This window comes from Podarcis filfolensis (assembly GCF_964270895.1).
Source record: "Podarcis filfolensis genome assembly, chromosome: 16".
In the NCBI taxonomy this organism is placed as follows: domain Eukaryota; kingdom Metazoa; phylum Chordata; class Lepidosauria; order Squamata; family Lacertidae; genus Podarcis; species Podarcis filfolensis.
This window is the reverse complement of record NC_139620.1, coordinates 21,915,564-21,938,691: the sequence shown is the minus strand read 5'-3', so window position 1 is coordinate 21,938,691 and position 23,128 is coordinate 21,915,564. Positions and strand designations below refer to the sequence as shown.

Sequence of the window (23,128 nt, the reverse complement as noted above, 5' to 3'; positions counted from 1 at the left end):
GTCCAATCCTCTTTTTAAGCCATCCAAACTAGTAGCCATCACTGCTTCCTGCAGCAGTGAGTTTCATTGTTAAACTGTGTGCATACAAAGAATGCATACTGTCAGGGGCTCGGGAGCAAGAGCACAGGGGAGAGAGGAAATGGAGAGCGAAGGGGAAGAATCCGAGGGTAGCGTAGGGGAGTATGACAGTGACCCGAGAGATTCCATGAGCTTCTCCAGCGAATCAGAAGATTCCCAGAAGGGGGCGCCGATGGTCAGGGCAAGGGGGGTCCCAGGGGGGACGCACCAGAAACGAGGAGCCAGCGTGGAACCCCAAAGCAGCAGCGGGGGATCAGGACCAGTTTCCCCACCAGAGCGTAGTGGGGGGGAAGAGTCACATGTGTCAGGACCAGCGTCTCCTCCAGCGGGGAGAGGAGATGAGTCAGGGCTGACCACACCTCCATCGGAGAGTGGGGGAACGGAGGGGAGGTCAGTTGCAGCTAGCCTCCCCGAAGGGGGAAGCAGTGACAGCAGCAGTGAAACGGTCAGGAGGAAAGTTGCTGGCTGGGCGCGCGCGCCAAGTTCAAATGTACAGGCGCGAGGGACAGCAGGAGACCCGGATTGGGAACCAGCTCCTAAAGCCCGCCGGAGGGAGGGGGAAGGCTCAGGGGATTCAGCGTCAGAAGAGTCTAGAAAGGGCGAGACCCCGACGGAGAGGCGGAACCAGAGGCGGAAAGAGCAGAGGAAGAGGTGGAGCAAGGCTAGAGTCTTAAACTGGTGTCTGGGGGGAGGAGACTCAGACGGAGCATCAGCGGTCTGAAGTTTGAGACGTAGAGCTGCACGCTGCGGCTCTGGAAGTGAAACTGAACTTCAATAAAGACTTCCTTACTTAACAACGAAGCGGCGTTGGTCCTTTGTGAGCTGGGACCTCGGGCAGCTCTGACACATACATTTTCAGTGTGCCTCCTCTCAATGTGTCTAACCCTGGATGCAAACCGAAATTTGTTTTCTTGGCTGCACCCCTTTTTTTTAAAAAAAGTAATGCATTCTTTTTATTTTTCCAGGCAATCATTAACGCACTCGGAGTGGAGAGGAGGAACCGGGTGCTGGCGGGGCTGTACATGGGCCGCTCGGATACGCAGCTGGCCGTCCGCCAGGCATCCTTGCACGTTTGGAAAATTGTCGTCTCCAACACGCCTCGCACGCTCCGCGAGATTCTGCCAACGCTCTTCGGCCTGCTCCTGGGATTCTTGGCCAGCACCTGTGCGGACAAGAGAACAGTTAAGTCTTTGGGCCAACCAACTTGACTCTGCCGCTTTTCAGGTGTTAACTGAGTTTCGCTTTATGATTCTGCAACGCAGGGGTGCCAACTTGAATAAAATATTGTGGGGGTCCAGGTAAGCCCCGCCCCCCATAATTGATCACATGGTGCAGTACACACACACACACACACACACACACACACACACACACACACACACACTATTTGAATGGGAATGTCCATTGACTTTGTGGGGGCCCGGCCCCCTCAAATATTTTATTGTGGGGGCCGAAGCCCACACGGCCCCTAGTAGTTGGCTCCTACGCCACAATGTAGTGTTCATTTGCACAAAATTGGGACTGTGGGGATCAGTGCTAGATCGGTTGAATTTGTGGATGTTCTGCTATGTATTCCAGTGGGACACAAGAGTCTGTTGGATTTCTGGGAGCAGGTTAGGCAAGTGGGATAAAGGGAGACCTCAGCCCCTCATAATGCATAGACTTTACGCACGTGTAAAATGGTTATCTTCTCTCTCTCAAAATCTCCAAATGAATCTGAACTTCAGTGTCTAAAATCCCTGTTGGAGGACAAGGATCCAGAGATCACGTTAAGGGTAGCCAAATTCTGTACGATTGCCATAAAACTTAGGGAACAAACTGTGCTATCATAATGATTAAGGTTTTAAATGATAATTTTAGGTTATATGTTAATGACTAAGTTTTAATTTATATATTTTTTAACTGTTGCTATATCTGTATCGTCCCTCTTTTACCTAATTGCAAATTCAAATGTATCCCTATCGTGTTTTATGATTTCCTTGATATGTGGGCTGGAACTGGTCTGTGACTGAAATAATCAAATTCAAATTTCCCCCCTCTCTCTCATGGAGGGGTTGTTCCCTCTTTTCCTCTCTACCTTTTCCTCCACCTTTCTCCTCGTCCTTAAAACTTGGAATGTGAGCTCCATGAGGCAGCGATCTGTTGCTACTCAGTCGATAGCAGATACCAACCTATCAGGTGGTCTGTTTCATGCAACATAGGAGTCTTGTGGAAGCCCTTCTTGTTGAATATTATACAGGGGTCTCTTTTGTTGCCTTTCCGGCACTCACTGAAGACCTTCCTTCCCCAGCACAACTTTTTAGGTAGAGATTTTTCAAAGCCTGCATCTGTATTGGAATCATTTAGCAGATGCTTTAATTGTTACAACCTCTCTCTTGTAAGAAAAATTGTTTTATCACATGTGTTTACTGCCCTGGGCTCCTTCAGGAGGAAGCGTGGGATAGAAATGTAATAATAATAATAATAATAATAATAATAATAATAATAATAATAATTGGAAAAGCATAATGGGACATTCACAGTGAGTAAGAGCGGGGACAGCCAGCCCTTCCAAGTGCAGTTGTTTTTGCTTCTTTTAAAACCTTGTGACTAGCTCTTTTTTGACACACCTAAAACTCTCTATCGGCAGATCGCAGCACGCACGTTGGGGGACCTTGTCCGGAAGCTGGGGGAGAAGATTCTTCCAGAAATCATCCCCATTTTGGAGGAAGGTCTGAGGTCGGAGAAGAGTGACAAGAGGCAAGGAGTCTGCATTGGCCTGAGTGAGATCATGAAGTCCACCAGCAGGGATGCTGTAAGTTCTTCCTCACAGCAGCGGTAACTTGGAACCTGGTGGGCTGGGCTGCTTTAGTTATTTATTTTAGTCGTCTTTATTATTACGCTTTACATAGAAACCAAAATAAAAAAGAAGGAGGATGTAGTTAACTTAAGGAATGCCAGAAGATAGTAAATATCCAAAACCAAAATCAGACATGAAGCAGATTTAACATATTTAATCAAATTCAGAGTTCCAAGCAACAACTGCTCTAGTAAATTATGAAAAGATTCTGTTTTTCCACAAGGACTTTGTTATCTTCCTTCTCTGTTTATAATAATAATAATAATAATTTATTATTTGTACCCCACCCATCTGGCTGGGTTTCCCCAGCCACTCTGGGCAGCTTCCAACAAAGATGAAAGATACACTAAAATGTCACATATTAAAAACTTCCCTGAACAGGGCTGCCTTCAGATGTCTTCTGAATGTCAGGTAGATGTTTATCGCTTTGACATCTGATGGGAGGGCGTTCCACAGGGCGGGCGCCACTACCGAGAAGGCCCTCTGCCTGGTTCCCTGTACCTTGGCCTCTCGCAGTGAGGGAACCGCCAGGAGCGCCTCGGAGCTGGACCTCAGTGTCTGGGCAGAACGATGGGGGAGGAGACGCTCCTTCAGATATACTGGACCGAGGCCGTTTAGGGCTTTAAAGGTCAGCACCAACACTTTGAATTGTGCTCGGAAACATACTGGGAGCCATATTAACCATATTTCTAACCATATTAACCATATTTCTAAGTTTACCATGTCCAAAACTTTAGTTATCCATTCCCTCATAGAACCTTTTCTCCTTTTCTTCCCATTTTGGCAGATAATAATTATTGAAGGAGTAAGGAAATGTATCAATTCCAATAGTGTAGTACTCTGGGGTTTTGGGTGGGTCAAAGACCCTCGACTATTTCTGCAGCAAGGTCCCTGTCTCCAGCGTCAGTGGGCATGAAAGGAGAACTTTGTAGCCCCTGAGAAGTCTTCTCTCCCTTTGTGCTCATTGGAGCCGATTAGAGCGAAAGGAGGCAAACCAACCACTGAGGATGGGTTCCTAGGGTCCTCCTGGAGAAGGTGCGGGAAGAACACTGAGAAGAAGCTGTTCTGTAGGTTTCAAAGCTAAGGGACCCTGAAAACACCAGGTGCTTCAGTTTCAAGGCAATTGTGTGCATGTGTGGCACTGTGGTCTAAACCACTGAGCGTCTTGGGCTTGCCGATCAGAAGGTTGGCAGTTCGAATCCCCGCAATGGGGTGAGTTCCTGTTGCACTGTCCCATCTTCTGCCAACCCAGCAGTTCGAAAGCAAACCAGTGCAAGTAGATAAATAGGTAGCGCCGTGACGGGAAGGATAATGGCATTTCCGGCTGCTCTGGCTTCTGTCACAATGTTCTTTTGCGCCAGAAGCGGTTTAGTCATGCTGGCCACATGACCTGGAAAGCTGTCTGTGGATAAACACCGGCTCCCTTGGCCTGAAAGCGAGATGAGCGCCGCAACCCCATAGTCGCCTTTGACTGGACTTAACCATCCAGAGGTTCTTTACCTTTTTACCTCTTTCTATTATGTACAATGGAACTTCACAGAAAACACAACTTTGCATAGGTTTCCTAGAAGTCAATTGCACCTTTCCCCACATGGAAAGAAACCTTCCAGAACCCCCTGAACTAATCAGAATGGGAAAGATCTCTATACATCAGATCAGCACTTTCTGTACAGTGGTACCTCGGGTTACATACACTTCAGGTTACATACGCTTCAGGTTACAGACTCCGCTAACCCAGAAATAGTGCTTCAGGCTAAGAACTTTACTTCAGGATGAGTACAGAAGTTGTGCTCTGGAGGCGCAGCAGCAGCAGGAGGCCCCATTAGCTAAAGTGGTGCTTCAGGTTAAGAACAGTTTCAGGTTAAGTACGGACCTCCGGAACGAATTAAGTACTTAACCTGAGGTACCACTGTACTAAGAAATGAAAACTTGACTGCACCTTTCCCCTTGTACTCGCCATGGAAATCCACCCAGCAGCGGTCTTCATCTGCCCCCTTTCCAGGTGCTGTGCTTCTCAGAGTCTCTGGTCCCAACAGTGAGGAAAGCTCTGTGCGACCCTTTGGAGGAGGTCCGGGAAGCAGCCGCAAAGACCTTCGAACAGCTGCACTCTACAGTCGGGTACCAGGCTCTGGAAGACATCCTGCCCTTCTTGCTGAAGCAGCTGGTGAGCACATCAGAAGTTCTTTCTTTCTGTGTCCTGTTGAATTAGGAAATATATGCAACAGTAGCTCTCCTTATTTCGAGGTGCTGCAGAGAACACCCCAAAAATAACTTCAGAACTTGGAAGGTGGACTGATTGATGAAAGCTAAGCGGGAACCTCTGTGTATAGAGACATCAAATCTCTGAATGTCAGATGCTGATTACCAGCATCAAGGCTTTGGGGGCTTCCAGGGGCATTTGGGTGCTGGAAGATGAATTGCTGGGCTTGGATCAGGAAGTGGGAGTTAGCAGAAGTACAGATTCTCCCACCATTGGCTTAAATGGGTCTCCATCTGCTCCAGCAACACCGTTCTTGACATCTTATGTCTTTGCTGTAGGAGATGGATCTGGCAGGTGGAGAGGATGGGGCAGGCCTCCCCCTGCAGTGATCAGACCATCAATGGAGCTGATGAAATCCGATTTCATGTTTAAAGTGCTTTTAGCTTCCTGGACAAAGGGACACGGGTGGCACTGTGGGTTAAACCACAGAGCCTAGGACTTGCCGATCAGAAGGTTGGCGGTTCGAATCCCTGCGATGGGGTGAGCACCCGTTATTCGGTCCCTGCTCCTGCCAACCTAGCAGTTCGAAAGCACGCCAGTGCAAGTAGATAAATAGGTACCGCTCCAGCGGGAAGGTAAACGGCGTTTCCGTGCGCTGCTCTGGTTCTCCAGAAGTGGCTTAGTCATGCTGGCCACATGACCCGGAAGCTGTACGCCGGCTCCCTCTGCCAATAAAGTGAGATGAGTGCCGCAACCCCAGAGCCGGTCACGACTGGACTGAATGGTCAGGGGTCCCTTTACCTTTACCTTCCTGGACAAGTAATGCTTTCAATAATGCTTGCAGTGTCTGTAATGGCTGTACATACAATGGCTTATTTCCTTTTCCTCCTCGTAGGAATGTGAAGAGACGTCGGAGTTTGCTCTGGATGGCCTTAAGCAGGTGATGGCCGTGAAGAGCCGAGTGGTGCTGCCTTACTTGGTGCCAAAGGTATGTGTGTGAACACTCCCCCCTGCCCCACCCTTTATGTAACCTTTGAAAGGTGAGTCCCTCTCAGCTCAGTTCCTGGATAAGCAGTTGCAATAGCTCAGTTGGATAGAGCGTGGTGCTGATAATCCCAGCGTTGCAAGTTTGGTCCCCAGATGGAACAGCTGCCTATTCCTGCATTGCAGGAGGTTGCACTAGATCAGGCTTCCTCGGCCTCGGCCCTCCAGATGTTTTTGGCCTACAACTCCCATGATCCCTAGCTAGCAGGTCCAGTGGTCAGGGATGATGGGAACTGTAGTCTCAAAACATCTGGAGGGCCGAGTGTAAGGAAGCCTGCACTGGATGAACCTCAGGGTCCCTTCCAACTCTATGATATTGTATTGTTATTATTTTTTAAATGATATTTATTCAAAGTTTCAAAAATACATAAGTATAAAAAAGAGCAAAAAAAAATACAACAGAAAAAGAAAAAGAAAAAAAAGAAAATACAAATCTCATATTGCATCTTTTCATTTGCTTGTTTCTTGGACCTCCTCACACCTCCCTTTTTGTATTCTAGCTTAATTCGTTATTTCAGCAAATTCTTCCCATATTTCTCAATTTTTGTTTAAATAATTTATCTTAACAGTCTATCTTATTTATTTAACTCAACATATCCTCTCCATCTTTTACTATATTCTATTATTCAATTTACCTTAATTTCTTTAACCTTATCTTACCTTAAAAACCTTAAAATTCAAAATTTAAACCATATTTCTACATAATTCCTTAAATCCTTTCTACTAAAGCCAATTTAGTTCCTTTCCAGCATAATCCCTGATATTTCATTAGTGTTACACTAATTCCCAAAATAGAAAGAAATTTTTCTTTTTATAAACTTTTCCTCTTTCTCTAGTTTTTATCCAACGTCCCTTCTTCCTGGTCTCGGGTTATGTCAGTCCTTTCTGACCATTGCATCCAGTCCATCAATCTGGTGATCTTATGTCCGAGGCCCTTAAGTCTCTTCTATGCCCCGTCTGCAGATTTTCTTGTTCTTGTTTGTGTTTACACTCTTCTTTATCCTTTGTTGGTTTCTTTCGTAGTTTCTTTCCTTTCTCCTTCAGGAGTGGGTCTCCGGGGAATTCCAACCGGTGATAATCTCCATTTTCCTTCATCAAGCTAGCCCATTCCCCTGAGTCCCACTCCCCGTCATCGTCATTGTAATCCAAAAAGTAGTTATCCAAAAGGTAATTGTCAACCTGTTTCATAGTCCCACCAGAATTGAGAGCTTCCTTGACTCCAGACACTTCCAGACACACTCCAAGTTCAATCTTCCAGTGCAGCAACTTTTGTTCCTGCAGGACTTTAGGTCTCGCCATTTGTATTGCTTGGGATGCAGTCGCAACCTCTTCCGTCTTCATCTGCCCTTGGACTTGCCCTGTCAAACCAGTTTCCTGGGTTGGTCGCTGTATAATTTCTTTATCCTTGTTTCCTGTTAATTCATATTCACTGGCTACAGCAGTCATCAAGTCCAACTTTTCATTCATCAAGTTCATTTTCTCATGCAACTGCTCCAGCAAAGCATTTGTCTTGCCAAGGGCAGACACCAAAACTTTCTCCCAACACATTTCTGTTCAAGGTCGAACGACTGGTCCCACGATCTCAATCTCGCAGCTGTGAAGTCTCCGAATAAACTGCAACAACAAACTGACAGGCTCCCTCTAGGGGACACAATTTCCATTTGTATCCATCTTTAAAAAACGTATCCAACAAAGGAAAATTACTTTCGATTTTCAAATACTTTGTTTCTTTAAAATGCAGAAATGCAGAAAGCAGCGTTGAAATTAATTTGTTTCTCTTTTTTAACTATCTGTCAAAGTGCTCCACTTTTAATCAATGGACGTCTCCAACGATTTCTGTCCTGACACCCCGTTCCCAGGTTTGGGACGATGGAAACTTATATTCCTTTACTCTCTCCCCTGCAGGCTTAAACAGTCAAATCCCCCCCCTTTTCTCCTGCTTCCAAGGGGGTTTTGTTGGTTGTAGATGCAGGAAATTTCAATCTTTAAAACAACTTTCCAGGCTATTAGGTTGCAGGGTTTTTGCTTCAGTCTATTTACAAAAAGCGGAAGGCGGACTTCCTGTTTAAACCTTCCCGCTTCGGTGCCTAATTCACAAATTTCTTAATCCAATTTTCCGTTTTTACTCACGGGTACTTTGTTTAGAGTCCAATTGTCGTCAGGAAAAAGTCAGCGCTCTCCGGCGATGGCTGTGCGGCTTCCCTCTGTGAAAGTAGCAATCGGTTCGCTGCACCACGCTGCTCACCCCACTTCACTCCGGGGCCCCCAAAAAGGGGTTTCCCTGCGAGTACGGGAGGCGCTCTTGGTGCTCTGCTGAACCCCACGTTCCCAGGCTCCTCCGCCTGGGATTTCTAGCGGGTCCCCGCCTTCGCCACGGCGGGAAGACCCAATTTCCACGGAGCTCGTTCCTCCAATCGGAGGAACTCCGCCATTCGCCGCTGGCGCTGACCCGGAAGTCCCAACTCTATGATACCTTAAAATATCTTAAAACTTTTCAAGCACTTACATGGAAATCTCAGGGTTTTCGAAAACACATATTTCCATCAGGAGTGAGGAATGTCTGACTGGCTCTTGGAACTCTCCTCCGTCCACACCCCTCACCAGCCCGAAATTTACACCCTCCTTGAGTGTTTTTGCCTGGCTGGACTGTGGCCTTGAACTCTGACACTGCCTTGATGGGCGACAGAGAGAGAAGGGTGTGTAGAAAGTAGTCTACTATTCAAAGGTAAAATGTGTCTTGTTGCCCTGCCCACTTTGGCCTCTGGCCCCTCCTACTGCTGACATCTGGCCCTGAGGAGGGAATATGGCCCTCAGGTAGGAAAAAAAAATCCTACCCAGGTGTAGGCATAGGCAAACTCGGCCCTCCAGATGTTTTGGGACTACAACTCCCATCATCCCTGACCACTGGTCCTGTTAGCTAGGGATGATGGGAGTTGTAGTCCCATAACATCTGGAGGGCTGAGTTTGCCTATGCCTGTTCTGGAGGGCCAGGATTTGGCTGTTTATGTATTTCCCATTTTTCTTACGAGGAGCTGAAGGTGGAGTACACGATTCTCCTCTCCCAGTTTTATCCTGACACTCATCCTGTAACGTAGTTTAGGCAGCATCTGGCCCCAGGTCTCTATGTACTGATGCAGAAGAGATAGGGATGGCCACCAACTTGGACAGCTTTGAAAGGGAGCTAGACTTCGCTCACAGAGGATAAAGTTGCCAGCAACTGCCAGTTGTGATGGCAGTGTTGCTGCCCCCAGAATCGGAGGCAGTATGCTGGGGAACATGGCTGGGGAAAAGCTAACGGGCTCAGGTCCTGCTCGTCTGCTTCCTGTATGGGAAACAGGTTGCTAGACTAGACAGGCCATTGGTCTGATCCAGCAAGGCTCTTCTTGCAGCATTCAGCGAGGTTGTGGCCAAGCGGGAATTTTTAAAATATATTTTTATTAATTTTCAACATATCATTTTCAACAGTAATCAACATTTTAACATCTTACACAATTTTTTTGACTTCCATCAGTCTCACCTGAAAATTTTCCAGTCTAATCACTAAATACACATTTCCCACTTCTTCAATTACATTTAGCTCATAACTAATATCACTGTTCTTTCTCTAATTTGCAATGCTTCATACATTTCTCCTTACACAGCTTCTTGTAGTCCTACTAGCGTAATTTGTTGGTTACAGTTGCTCTTCAAATAGTTCATATATGTCTTCCAATCTTCTGTAAATCTCTGGTCCCGCAGGTTTCGAATCCTCCCTGTCATTTTATCTAATTCTGCATAGTCCATTAATTTTGTTTGCCATTCTTCTTTCGTCGGAATCTCTTCTTGCTTCCATTTCTGGGCTAACAATACTCTTGCCGCTGTTGTTGCGGGCCAAGCGGGAATTTTAATCTGGGTCTTGCACGCTGTATGCCAACACTCTACCCGCCGTGGCACCATGGTTCTGAGTGTGCACACTCAAGAGCAAGCCTATTGGTTGGTTGATGTGCAAAAGCACCCTTGGGAATTTGGGGTCACAGAACAGTGTCTGGGGTCAGTGTCCGGGCTGTAGGTCAGACAGAGATGGGGGAACCTGTAGCCTTTCCATTATTGTCGGACTCCATCTCCCATCAGCCCCAGCCAGGGAGGGTGGGAGTTGTAGTCCAACAACATCTGGAGGGCTGCAGGGTACCCCACCCGTTACAGGTCAGTAGTATAAAATATTCTTCTTATTTCTAATTTTTTGTTTCCCTTAGCTTATTTCTCCTCCTGTAAACACCAGAGTCCTGGCCTTCCTCTCATCTGTAGCTGGTGACGCTCTCACCCGGCACCTTGGCGTGATCTTGCCTGCCATGATGTCGGCGCTAAAGGGGAAGCTTGGGACTAATGAAGAGCAGCAGGTAAGGATGTTTTTGGAGAGAAAGATGAGCTGAAGCTATTCATTTTCTCCAATGTGCTCAAGGTGGCGTACATGGTTCACACCTCCTCCTTTAATCCCCACAACAACCATGTGAGGTAGGTTAGGCCAAGAGGCAGTTACTGGTCCAAGGTCACACCATGTGAGTTCCATGGCCGAGTGGGGATTTGATCCCTTGGTCTCTCCCAGGTCCTAGTCTAAACCACTACTCCATGCTGGATCCCCAGCTAGAGTCTGGCACTGATAGGAATTATGTTAGTTTCTGTTTCTCACTGAGCAGCTGCGTGGAGTCACAGGACTCTGTTTACATTCCTGGGATTCCATACTATTGGAGTCTCATGGGCAAGGGAACGGGATGTGACGTTAGTGGTTTCCTGTTTCCTTTGTTCAGTTGCTCTCTGCTTTCGTAGAGAGAGGATGTCTTTTCTGTTCTGCGTAGTTTAGAAATAAAACTCTTTAAAATGTAGCTCATACTGTCTCATCCTTCCCTGTGCTGGGAGGACGTGCCTTGGAGCCTCATCAAAGGCTCGAGGTCGTTAAACACGTCGGGAGGCGATTCCGAAGAAAAGCCTTATCAGCTTGGTCGAACGGAGTTCCGACAAATTCTAGTCCAAAGCAGCAGTAGCGCACCGGGTTGGTGAAGGATGCTGGCAGTGATGTTGCAAGTATAAGGTGGCACAGGAACAGAGAAGCTGGGGAGGGACAGAGAAGACTGCCAGTCACTGAGCTGCCAGTTGGCCATTGCCAGCGATAGAGGATTTGTATCATTTCTGTGACATCATTACCATTACCATTGAATTTATCAATTGCTTTCTAAACCATGGTCTCAAGGTGATTTACATATAAGATGGTTAGAAACCATCAAGACACCAAAACAACCAACACATTTAAAATAAGGCTAAAACCCAACAAGGGGGCACTTGTGGTAAAGACCCATTCATTCAGATGGGAAAACCTGTTGGAACAAAAACGTCTCCAGTTGTTTCTGGAAAGTGCAGGTAGTGGATGCTTGTTGTGTCTCGCCAGGAATGTTGTTCCACAGAACAAGGATGGACACACTAAAAGTCCTGCTCCAAGTTACTCCAGAGGAGGCTTCTGAGATCTTTGGAATGTGGTCTGCAGGAGTTTCTCCTATAGGGTCTATAGAGAGGTGGTCTCTCAAGTAACCAGGCCTTATGTTTTAGTGCTAGCACCTTGAACTTGGCCCAGTTGTAGATTGGCAGCCAGTCTAAGCAAGGGGTTACGTCCCAGCAGTAGTCTGGCCCCACAAGCAACATAGCCATCGTATTCTGTAGCAGCTGCAGCCCCTGGGGCAGCCCCACAGAAAGCAAATTGTAGTAATCCAACCCTAAACATGTCGCTCCACCACCACTGCCTTTTGGTCTTCATATGTCCATTGAACTGTGTGACTAAATCCCACCTTTAATAGGGCTCACTAAATGGGGAGAAGAGGTCTATTTCCTTTAGGCTTTGGACAGCAAGGTGAAAGGATCTCTGGTGTGCTATCTTGGGAAGGACTCGTTCCCAGCATAAAGTTGCGGCCAAAAACCAACAGGACACCCATTGCTTTCCCAGGAGATGTCAAACTGCCAGGTGGTCATCCTGTCGGTGGAGGACGAGGCCGGGCAGAGGATTATAATTGAGGACCTGCTGGAGGCGACCCGCAGCCCCGAGGTGGGGATGAGGCAGGCAGCCGCCGTCATCCTCAACATCTACTGCTCCAAGACGAAGGCCGACTACACGGCCCACCTGCGGAGCCTGGTCTCGGGCCTGATCCGGCTCTTCAACGACACAAACACTGTGGTTCTGAACGAAAGCTGGGATGCTCTCAATGCCATCACCAAGGTAGGAGCCAGTTGTTTCTGAGAGGATGATGATGCTGTGATTGGTTCAGGGACATTAAAATTGAATTAGATAAATTAAAATTGAATTGATTAGATAGAGTTTGGTTAGACGCTCGGAAGAGGTGATCTCTGATCAATCAGTTGGTGGATTTTTACCGTGTTGTTCTTAAGGCAACAGCGTTGTAATGCTATTATACAAAGCAGCAGTATCAACAAGAAAGTTGATTGCATTGCCAAGGACAAAAGGTTTGTACCTTGCACCCTCTTGAGGATGTGGGCAACGTCTGAATGTTGTTGGGGAGGAAGTTCTGTAATCGGGGATGCAGGGAAGGCAGCCACCACCAGGAAGGCCCTGTCTCACATCATCACCCGCCCAGCAGAAGCTAAACTTGGAATAACAAGCAGGACATCCCCAGCAGATCTTAGTGCCTGTTCTACCTCGCTGTTGGCTGCTAGCTGTGATGGATATGCTTTGCCTCCACAATTGGAGGCAGCAATGCTTCTGAAGATCAGTTGCTGGAAACTGCAGGTGGGGGGCGTCCTGCTTTTGGGTTTCCCACAGTCATCTGGTTGGCCACAGTGAGAACAGGATGCTGGACTAGATAGGCCATTGGCCTGATCCAGCAGCAAGGCTCTTCTTATGTTCTTACGCTGGAAGCAGTCCACTCCTGAAATACCAGGCCTTCCTTGTGAGCTTCCAATTGGGGCATCTGGTTAGCCGCTATGAGAACAGAATGCTGGACTAGATGGGCACTTTTTGTTGTTGTTTAGGGCTGTACAGTGGTACCTCGGGTTATGAACTTAATTCGTTCTGGAGGTCCGTTCTTAACCTGAAACTGTTCTTAACCTGAAGCACCACTTTAGCTAATGGGGCCTCCCGCTGCCGCCACGCGATGTCTGTTCTCATCTTGAAGCAAAGCTCTTAACCCAAGGTACTATTTCTGGGTTAGCGGAGTCTGTAACCTGAAGCGTCTGTAACCTGAAGCGTCTGTAACCCGAGGTACCACTGTATCTGCTAATCCTAGTCCTATCTCTGCTTCTTCCCCCAGAAATTAGATGCTGGCAACCAGCTGGCTCTCATAGAGGATCTGCACAGGGATATCCGTATGGTTGGCAATGATGCTGGTGGAGACCACGTCCCTGGGTTCTGCATTGTGAAAAAGGTAAGAGCTCTGAGCTCTGGTGGGACCCTGGAATGTTATGGTGATCCCTGCTCTGTTCTGGGTTTTTAATCATTGTTCATTTTTCTGTTTTTATTATTGCTAAGCCCGCAAAAATCTATCGAGAAGAGTGCAAGGCAGGGCTGCCAGCCTACGTGATCTTTTCCTTCTTCTGGCCCTGAGAGGGAGAGAATTGGGGTGGTGGTGGTCAAGGGCAGTGGCACCCTGGGGTACACCTTGAATGATGGTCAGGGATGCCGCAGGCAACACTGGCCTCTGTCCTTCTTTCCTTCCCTCCCTTCCTCTGATGCCCTCTCGCGTCTCTGCCTCCCGAACACTTGCACAGTTGTGTGTTGCAGCAGCCCTGGCTACAAGCTCCTCTTGGTGCCTCTGGGGCTGGTCAGGGGGTGCTTCCCAGGCCCCTGTGGGGCAGTGTGAGGAGGCACCTCTCTTTGGGGCAAGGACGGGCAGTTCAGGGACCAGGGACAGCTGCAGCAGCTGCCTGGAGGACTCCCAAGGAGAAGGGAGAAGAGGCTGAGTGAACACTCCACAAGGGAGGGTGTTCAAAAAAGGGTGAGGGGCTGCCAGCTCTGCAGGCAAGGGGTGACATAACTGGGATCCTGAGCCCCACAGGGGTGCCGCAGAAAGAATGGAGTTGGTTAAGGGAGCCGTGGAATCAAAAAAGGTTGAAAACCTCTGGTCAAGGGACTTCCTTGAAAAGGCAAGCAGCATGATTAGTTGGCTGACTAGAGCAGGGATGGGAAACATCTTTCAACCCAAGGGCTGCATGCCCAGTGATGGGTGGGTGGAGCCAGAGGCAAAAGCGGGCAGAGAAATGGGTGCAGATTGTACCATTGCTCAGGAAGCTAGTCTTACCCCCCCCCCCCACATGCCCCTCTCTGCCCTCCATCCAGGCAAGAAAGAGACATGGCCAGAATTCAGGGACACTTTCCAGCCAGGCAAAAAACACTCGAGGGTGCAAAGCAGGGTCATTGAGGGGTGAGGCCTGGGGAAGAGGGCGTAGCTAAGGGGGGTGCAGGTCCGGGGGAGAGCCCTGAAAGCCAGCCAGAGGAGCCTGGAGGGCCGCATTTGGCCCACACACCTGGATGAGGGACACCACTGGAATCTCAAAAGAAAACCACTCTGGTCAAGAGAAGGGAAAGCAAACAGTGAGAAGTGAATATGGCCCCCTTAGGAGCAGGCCGAGGTCTCCCTTTCTCTGCTTCCTTTCCCCCACGAGCTGAGCAGAGCATAAAGGAACTACTACTACTACTATTATTATTATTATTATTTCCCCTCTTTATTTTCAACTTTCTTGGGCACATGAAACTAACCACAATTACCTTGAATTTCTGCTTAACCCTCAAGAAAGAAGGGCATTTTCGCTGGCCAGATTTAATTCAAATCCATCAAACCTCCTTTGGGGAAGGTTCTCAGGCAGGGTGGAAGGAGAAAGAACTTGCCCATGTGAAGACCACCTGGTGGAAACCCTTACACACATGGTTCTTAATTGTAAACTATATGCTGATCTCCGTCAGCAATTTCTAGATCAACTCTGTATCCCCAAATGGAAACCAGAGTTGGAGGTCATACATTTTCTATTACTGGGGAATGATCAGGAGCTCACCGAGTTAGTGGCTAAATATCTCTATTTGGTTGTTTGTTGTCGAAATACACTGCAGACGTCTGATCTCCCTGGAGACCTAGAGATGTGACGATAGACTGCTCTGCCTCCTTTCTTTTAGCAAATGTTTTGTGCCACTGGGGAAGTGGTAATTCCGTATTGATTTGTTTTGGATGTTTGTATGGGATGCCAATAAAAGGTTTGATGATGATGATGATGTTATTATTATTTGGATATCGCCCTATACCTGTGGGTCTCCGGACGGTTCCAACATAAAATCACAATATAAAATACAAAATGCACAAAACTCTTACGACTTCCCTCTTCATTTATTTCCCCGCTTGTCTTCTTCCTCCCTCCCCCACCCCTTTTTACACAGGGCGTGACGTCCATCCTTCCTGTGCTTCGGGAGGGAGTCCTAACGGGCAGCTCGGAGCAGAAGGAGGAGGCGGCCAAGGCGCTGGGGCTTGTGATCAAGCTGACCTCGGCCGAAGCCCTGAAGCCCTCTGTCGTGAGCATTACGGGGCCGCTCATCCGTATCTTGGGAGACCGGTTCAGCTGGAACGTCAAGGTGGCTCTGCTGGAGACGCTGAGCCTTCTGCTGGCGAAGGTAAGTGGCGAGCGCGTTGGGCGGTCGCTGTGCGTTGAGAAACCTTTTGAGAACGGTATTATCAGATTGAGATCCTCTGGATTGGAGGTTGAGGAGCCCTGCTTAGAAGCTGCGTACTTCTTTCCTCCAGCTTTCCTACTCACAGCAGACCTCCGGTGCCGAAACCTTGAGGAGCAGCCCCAGTAAGATCAGCCTGGCAAACAAGCCAACAGAAATCACAGAGAATCAACCAGAGAATTGATGCGCTGCCATGTTTTCTTGGAAGCGGCGGTCACGCTTTTTTGCCGCTGGCTCTGCTGATGTGCTTTCTCTGACATGTTACAGGTGGGCATTGCTCTGAAGCCGTTCCTGCCCCAGCTGCAAACCACCTTCACGAAGGCGCTGCAAGACCCCAACCGCATTGTCCGCCTGAAGGCCGCCGACGCCCTGGGGAAGCTGATTGCCATGCATGCCAAAGTCGACCCACTGTTCACCGAGCTGCTGAACGGCATCCGAACCAGCGAAGATTCCGGCATCAGGCAAGCGAGATCCTGGGGAGCTGAAGTGTCGGGGGACCAAAAGCCATGCAGAGTGGTTGCTTCCTGTCTCTTGGCTCAGGGCAGGAGGGGTATCTTGTAACGAGGGACTTCTCCCAGGCAGGATTTCCAAGGCTTAGGCTTGACTTGAAGGAAGTGATTGTCCCTGACCGGCTGGCGGACCTAACGTTTCTTGCTGCTTTCCAGGGACACGATGCTCCAGGCCTTGCGGTTCGTCACTCAAAGCGCTGGTGCTAAAGTTGATGCTGCTGTTAGGAAGAACATCACCACGGTGCTCCTGGGCATGTTGGGACACGACGAGGTATTTTCAATTACCCTATATACTCGAGTATAAGCCGACCCGAATATAAGCCGAGGCACCTAATTTTAGCACAAAAAATTGGGAAAACTTATTGACTCGAGTATAAGCCAGTTCACCACACCACAAACCTGGTAGTGGTGGCAAAGGCGGCGGAGGAGGAAGGAGCAGCCTGAAAGGACCCTTACTTGAGTATAAGCCGAGGGGGGCTTTTTCAGCATTAAAAATGTGCTGAAAAAGTCGGCGTATACTCCAGTATACGGTAGTTAGATTTCTGCAGCAGCTGATCTGCCCCATATTGTGAGAAGGCTAATAGCTCAGCAATGGCCTAAAGGGACACTGCCTCCAGCCTTGGAGAGCCACAGCTGGTTGTAGTCATAGATGGGCCAAGGGCCTCTTGGCAGCTTTGTGTGTGCTTGTGGAAAAAAAATATTACCACCTTTTTTTCCTCCCATTCTTCCAAGTTGCTCAGGCCACATACACAGCACTTGATAGAATTTGGTTGCTGAAGTCGAGCTTAGCAATGAATCTCCACTTAGAGCAGCACCTTTTATATACCCTGAATGCGATCACGTGGAGACTTTGCGTTTAGGAAAACGAGGACGTTTATTAAAGGAAATACTTGGTTGATAGAACTAGGCTATTTTCATCTAACTAAGGTGGGGGTGCAAAGAGCCCTGCTTGTTCTTTTATCTCTGTAGGGGGAGGGAGGGAGGAAAGATGTCTCATCCCCCAAGGGTGGGAAGTCAGAAGTGAGAACAGCAGCCCTAAGGGTACCAGTCCAGCATCAAACCTGCACAGGACAGGAAGGTTGGAGAGTCTTCACTCAATCTTCTTTATCTATACCTTAATACAAGATGAGTTTGTTTCCCAGGACTTTCAACAAGTCCTCTCTTCCCTGTCCCCCCCCCCCCGGGCCTCATTCGATTCATTTTTTTCACTTGTTCGCAAAATTAAGTCACCCCTTAAAATTGAGTGATTAACATGAGAGTGACTGCGAAAGAGCTGTGGTACGAGGGTGACCTCGTGCTATTCTTTTGCCAGGCATTAAGCGTATAGGAACAGAACCTAGAGAAACCCAAGTGTGTTCTTGCTAGAACCTCTGTTTTGCTGGAAAGCCTCAATGTTACTTGAAATATTTCCTTTTAGGATGCCACCCGTATGGCCTCCGCTGGCTGCCTGGCAGAGCTGTGTGCGTTTCTGTCGGAAGAAGAACTTGGCAGCGTTCTCCAGAATCACCTGCTAGGTATGGTTTTGCAGGTGGTGCAGAATGATTCCCAGGAGCAGAAAAGGTGTCCTCCCTGCTTGTCACCATAGAGTGGTCCAGACCTGGGTGGGGAAACAGTACTGTCTTCTCTGTCCACTAGGAGGCAGTAAAAATTATTATGATTGGGGCACTCCATTACATGCACAATGACAACAGACCTCAGACTGGGTGGCATGCTAGGGGTTGGGTTGGTTGCAGTGCCCTGGTTCAGTTCTTAAGTTACGGATTTTAAATTTACACTGGGAAAGCTTTTTCAGGCCATTGCCCCCTTGGTTGCACAAACACATTCCCAGTGCCCCCTACCCTCTAAAAAAAGCATTGTTCAAAATAGTAGTTTCCACAACCCACTAAGGAAGATAATAACACAATAAAATTCAAAAGAGTAACAATTGATTGCACATTTATTCAGCATGCAATTAAGATTATTTAGTTAACTTAACAAAATTGACGAACTTGATCACTGATTGATTGATTGAGTTTATATACCCGGGAGCCTCAGGGCATTTGACAGAATAAAATCAAGATATAAAACCACAAAATACCTAATAAAAATAAAAACAACAACCCAATAACCGCTCCCCCCCAACCCCCCCCCCACATTTTAAAAGGGCATAGGATGTATAGCGGATCAACCTAAGGGTTAAAAAGGAACGTTTTTGCCTGGCGCCTAAAGGTGTATAATGAAGGCGCCAGGCGAACTTCCCTGGGGAGAGCATTCCACAGATGGGGAGCCACTGCAGAGAAGGCCCTGTTCTCGTGTTGCAACCCTCCTGACCTATCGAGGAGGAGGCACATGAAGAAGGGCCTCAGAAGATGATCTCAGGGTCTGGGTAGGTTCATATGGAAAGAGGCGGTCCTTGAGGTATTGTTGTCCTAACATCTGTTCAAAGTCGGATAGCCATTTACACCTCCTTTGCCCCCCACCCTGCTGTCCCTTGCCTCTTAGTGCCTCTTTCAGTAATCCCAGGGGGCAGTACCACCCAGTTTAGGAACCATTGTTTTAAAATGATTGGCATCCTGAAATGCCGATGCCATCCAGATTTTGGGGCGGGGGGGGGGGGGAGAAGTAGTGTTGGCCTGACGCCATGCTCAGAAACTCTCTTCCTTCGCTCCTGCAGCGGACGTCTCTGGCATTGACTGGATGGTGCGGCACGGGCGCAGCCTGGCGCTTTCCGTGGCTGTCAGCGTGGCCCCCGGCAGAGTGTGCGCCCCCAAATACAGCAACAGTGTCCACGAAATGATCTTTAGCAATACTACCGCGGACCGGGTAAGCGTCTCCTTCCAGCGTGGCTGTCGGGCATTTCCTAACAGCTTCCTGTTAGGTCTTGAATCCGGGAGGCCCTGATCTGAAAGACAAAACAAGCACCACCTCGAGGTTGCGAGGTCCAGTGGCAAGGAGTTCCAAATGTCACTTTCCTGCTTCTTCTTCTCCAGATCCCAATTGCAATCAGCGGCATCAGAGGGATGGGTTTCCTGATGAAGTACCACATAGAAGCCAATGGGGGAAATCTGCCCCCCAAACTCTCCAACCTCTTCATTAAGGTGAGCCCCTTTCTGAATGTATGGGATGGACTTTGCTGGTAATCAGAGATCTGCTTTCCAGGAACCAGCTAGATGTGATTTGGATGAGCACAGGATTGTGGCCCGTCCTTTGGTGGCTCCTTCCGTGTTGTGTACAAAGAGCCTGCATGTAAGCCCTAGAGCAGAGGGGTCCGATGCATGGCCTGAGGGCCACATGTGGCCCTTGACGCCTTTTTTTTTATGGACCGCAGCAAAATTTGACACCGCAGCTTTGGCGAAATCCCGGGGAGGGGGGGAGCTCTAGGACCCTGCCGGAGCCTCATGCCTCCTTCCAAAAGCCTGGCACAGTGCCTGTTTCTAGTCTGACCCATGCATTTAAAATGCATCTTGGAACTTGTAGAAGGGCTCGGAGGAGTTTGGATTGTACTCTTTCAAGGGGAATGAACAAGGAGGGAGGCGGGCCCAGAAAGGATCCATAAAGGAGCTATGCCAACGTTTCGTCTTTGTATAATTTTAGTGCTTCGGGGACATAAAAACTCCCTTGAGTTCTAAAAAAATTAAGGATAGCATTTGCAGATCTTTCTACGGCACACCATTTTAGTTAATATGGATTTTGTTGGATCCTGATGCCTGGACCACCATTCCTAAATATTTATAGTTTGAGACGTGTTCTAACTTTTGGCCTTGAAGTTTCCAGTTTCTGAGCTTTGGTTTTTTTCCCAGAAGCAAGAATTTTGGTCTTCTGATAATTTATTTTGAGGCATTCTGTCTCACAATAGGCAGCTAATTTTCTTAGTGCTCTTCTAAGCCCTATGGGGGTTCTGGATAGTATTACCATGTCGTCTGCGTAAGGCAGAGCCATGATGTGCCGGTTTGCTAAGTTCGGAGGGTGGAAGTCAAGGTTATGGAGAGTGGTTACCAGGTTATTTAAATAAAAATTAAATAAAGGGACCAAAAGGCATCCTTGCCTAACACCCATAAACGTTTTGATGGGGTCTGTTAAGTGCCCTAGCCGGCTGCACCTAAGGGCCGTATTTGAATGTACTACCTGAATTAAATATAGTAGCCTTCTATCAATGGTAGTGGCCCTAAGCTTGTCCCCACTGGCACAGTGCTTAATCCAGCTTTGGGAAGGCAGCATTGAGGGTTGAGGGGGGTGTCAAATTTTGACCTCGCTCCCCGCCCCCAACCTGGCACAACAAGGCAGTGTGCGGCCCCCAGGTTCCTTGCTGAACTACTCTTGCAGCCCACTTGGTATAAAATGTTAGACTGTCCTGCCCTAGAGCAAGAGACTTGAGCGATACCAGCAGGTTCCAGGAACCCTCTTCATTGTGAGATTTAGCAGGGTGATGTATGAGTTTGCTTGGGGCCAGGTTGGAGGGTTGGAGTCCTGCGTGAGAGCCAGGAAGCCGAGAGGTGCCGAGTGTGTCAGAAGAAGGAATTTGTATCAGTATACAATTAGTCATTTGTATTATCCCCTAGCCTAGGAGAGAGGCCTTCTCGGTGGCTGCTCCCAGACTTGGGAACTCCCTTCCACTGGAGGCTAGGCTGGCCCCTTTTTCATTTTCCTTTTGCGGGCACACACACACTTTTTTTCTTTTGACAGGCCTGTGGCCGCCACCGACTGTCTTCTGACGGCGGGTGTCCTGTGACTGTACAGTGGTACCTCAGGTTAAGTACTTAATTTGTTCTGGAGGTCTGTTCTTAAGCTGAAACTGTTCTTAACCTGAAGCACCACTTTACCTAATGGGGCCTCCTGCCGCCACCACGTGATTTCTGTTCTCATCCAGAAGCAAAGTTCTTAACCTGAGGTACTGTTTCTGGGTTAGCGGAGTCTGTAACTTGAAGCGTATGTAACCTGAAACGTATGTAACCTGAGGTACCACTGTAATGTGTTTTCACTGTTTTTAATTCTGAATTGTAACTTGTAAATACAGTGGTGCCCCGCAAGACGAATGCCTCGCTAAACGAAAAACCCGCAAGACGAAAGGGTTTTCCGATTTTTTAGCGGCTTCACAAGACGAATTTCCCTATGGGCTTGCTTTGCAAGACGAAAGCCCATAGGGAAATCTCCGGGGACAGCGGGGAAGCGCAGCGCGCCTTCTCCTCTGTTCCCGGACCTGTCCTGAAGGCTTGCGGTGGGAGGTCCGGGAACAGAGGAGAAGGCGCGCAGCGCTTCTCCTCTGCTCCCGGGGCTTGCAGTGGGAGGAGGGTTTTTCCTCCCCACTGCCAACATTCAGAACAGCCTTCTGAATGTTGGCGGTGGGGAGGAAAGCCCTTCTCCCGCCGCCAGCCTTCAGAAGAGTTCCCCCAGGGCTGCCTAGGCTGCGGATAGCAGCCTGCTGCCCCGCGCGAGGGGCGCTCTGCTTCAGAGCGCCCCTCGCGTGGGGCAGCAGGCTGCTCTCCGCAGCTTGGAGAGGCCTGCGGGGAAGTCCTGCAGCGCTCCCCAAGCTGCGAATGTCTGCCCCGCGCGAGGGGCGCTCTGAAGCAGAGCGCCCCTCGCGCGGGGCAGCAGGCTGCTATCCGCAGCCTAGGCAGCCCTGGGGGAACTCTTCTGAAGGCTGGCGGCAGGAGAAGGGCTTTTCTTCCCACCGCCAGCCTTCAGAAGGCTGTTCTGAAGGCTGGTGGTGGGGAGAAAAGTCCTTCTCCCCCCCCGCCCCCCGCCAGCCTTCAGAAGAGGTCCGGGGACAGACTGTCCCCGGACCTGGTCTGAAGGCGGTCTCCATAGGAACGCATTAATTGATTTTCAATGCATTCCTATGGGAAACCGTGCTTCGCAAGACGAAAAACTCGCAAGAAGAAAAAACTTGCGGAACGAATTAATTTCATCTTGCGACGCACCACTGTATCATCATTCTTTCTAAGGACAACCTGTAGTTGCTTGTGTTGAATTGTTTTGTTAGTAAAAATTAGCTTCCTGGTTCTTGGTTGAAACTGAAGTGTGTGTGTGTGTGTTTTCCCCCCTGCAGTGTCTTCAGAATCCATCCAGCGACATCAAGTTAGTGGCAGAGAAGATGCTCTGGTGGGCCAGCAAAAGCCCCCTCCCTCCCTTGGATCCCCAGACCATGAAGCCCATCCTCAAAGCGCTTCTGGACAATACAAAAGACAAGAACACCAGCGTCAGGGCCTACAGCGACCAGGCCATCGTCAACCTCCTGAAGATGCGAGAGGGCGAGGAAGTGCTTCAGGTATTGGCCCGTCTTGGAGGAGGAAGTCAGTTTCTCTTCCCCCTCTCCCCTCCCTTCCTCACGCTCTCTACTAATTGGCAGAAGCATCTTCTTCCTAAGTTGTAAAAAATCTCCCACTCCCGGTTCTGTGCTGGTGGTAACGCCAGCCAAGTCCTTTGTAGTGTGTGACCTCTGTCTTCTCTGCTCACCCCCTTTGATACGGAACTGTGGACCTCCATTCCCCCACCTCCAGCTACCCCATCAGAATGACGCCGCATCGCGGTGTCACATTGTTTAGGGATGATAATTATTTATAATTTCTATGCCGCTCATCTGACCGGGTTGCCCCAGTCACTCTGGGCAGCTTCCAACAAATTAAACCACTGTAGGACACCAGACATTAAAAACGTCCCCATGCAGGGCAACCTTCAGTTGCCTTCTAAAAGTTGTATAGTTATTTACCGTATTTACTGGAATCGAATGCTCACCTTTTTTGGCAAAAATGTGTCGTGAAAATTAAGGTGCGCATTAGATTCGACGGCACATT

At 48.7% G+C, this 23,128-nt stretch overlaps 2 protein-coding genes across 2 annotated transcripts in view; one reads left to right on the top strand and one right to left on the bottom strand.

Annotated features, from left to right (window-relative positions):
• The window catches only part of SRRM4 (serine/arginine repetitive matrix 4), a 345,117-nt gene that overhangs the window by 88,068 nt on the left and 233,921 nt on the right, over window positions 1-23,128 (bottom strand). The window lies entirely within an intron of this gene.
• Window positions 1-23,128, top strand: part of GCN1 (GCN1 activator of EIF2AK4) — a 66,868-nt gene that overhangs the window by 42,349 nt on the left and 1,391 nt on the right. The window contains exons 44-57 of the mRNA XM_083589551.1: window positions 1,044-1,259; window positions 2,708-2,872; window positions 4,920-5,081; window positions 6,013-6,105; window positions 10,394-10,537; window positions 12,130-12,399; window positions 13,448-13,561; window positions 15,562-15,792; window positions 16,117-16,310; window positions 16,515-16,629; window positions 17,776-17,872; window positions 19,012-19,160; window positions 19,328-19,435; window positions 22,384-22,602. Coding sequence (XP_083445677.1) covers window positions 1,044-1,259; window positions 2,708-2,872; window positions 4,920-5,081; window positions 6,013-6,105; window positions 10,394-10,537; window positions 12,130-12,399; window positions 13,448-13,561; window positions 15,562-15,792; window positions 16,117-16,310; window positions 16,515-16,629; window positions 17,776-17,872; window positions 19,012-19,160; window positions 19,328-19,435; window positions 22,384-22,602 — 2,277 coding nt within the window. The remainder of the gene's footprint in view (window positions 1-1,043; window positions 1,260-2,707; window positions 2,873-4,919; window positions 5,082-6,012; window positions 6,106-10,393; window positions 10,538-12,129; window positions 12,400-13,447; window positions 13,562-15,561; window positions 15,793-16,116; window positions 16,311-16,514; window positions 16,630-17,775; window positions 17,873-19,011; window positions 19,161-19,327; window positions 19,436-22,383; window positions 22,603-23,128) is intronic.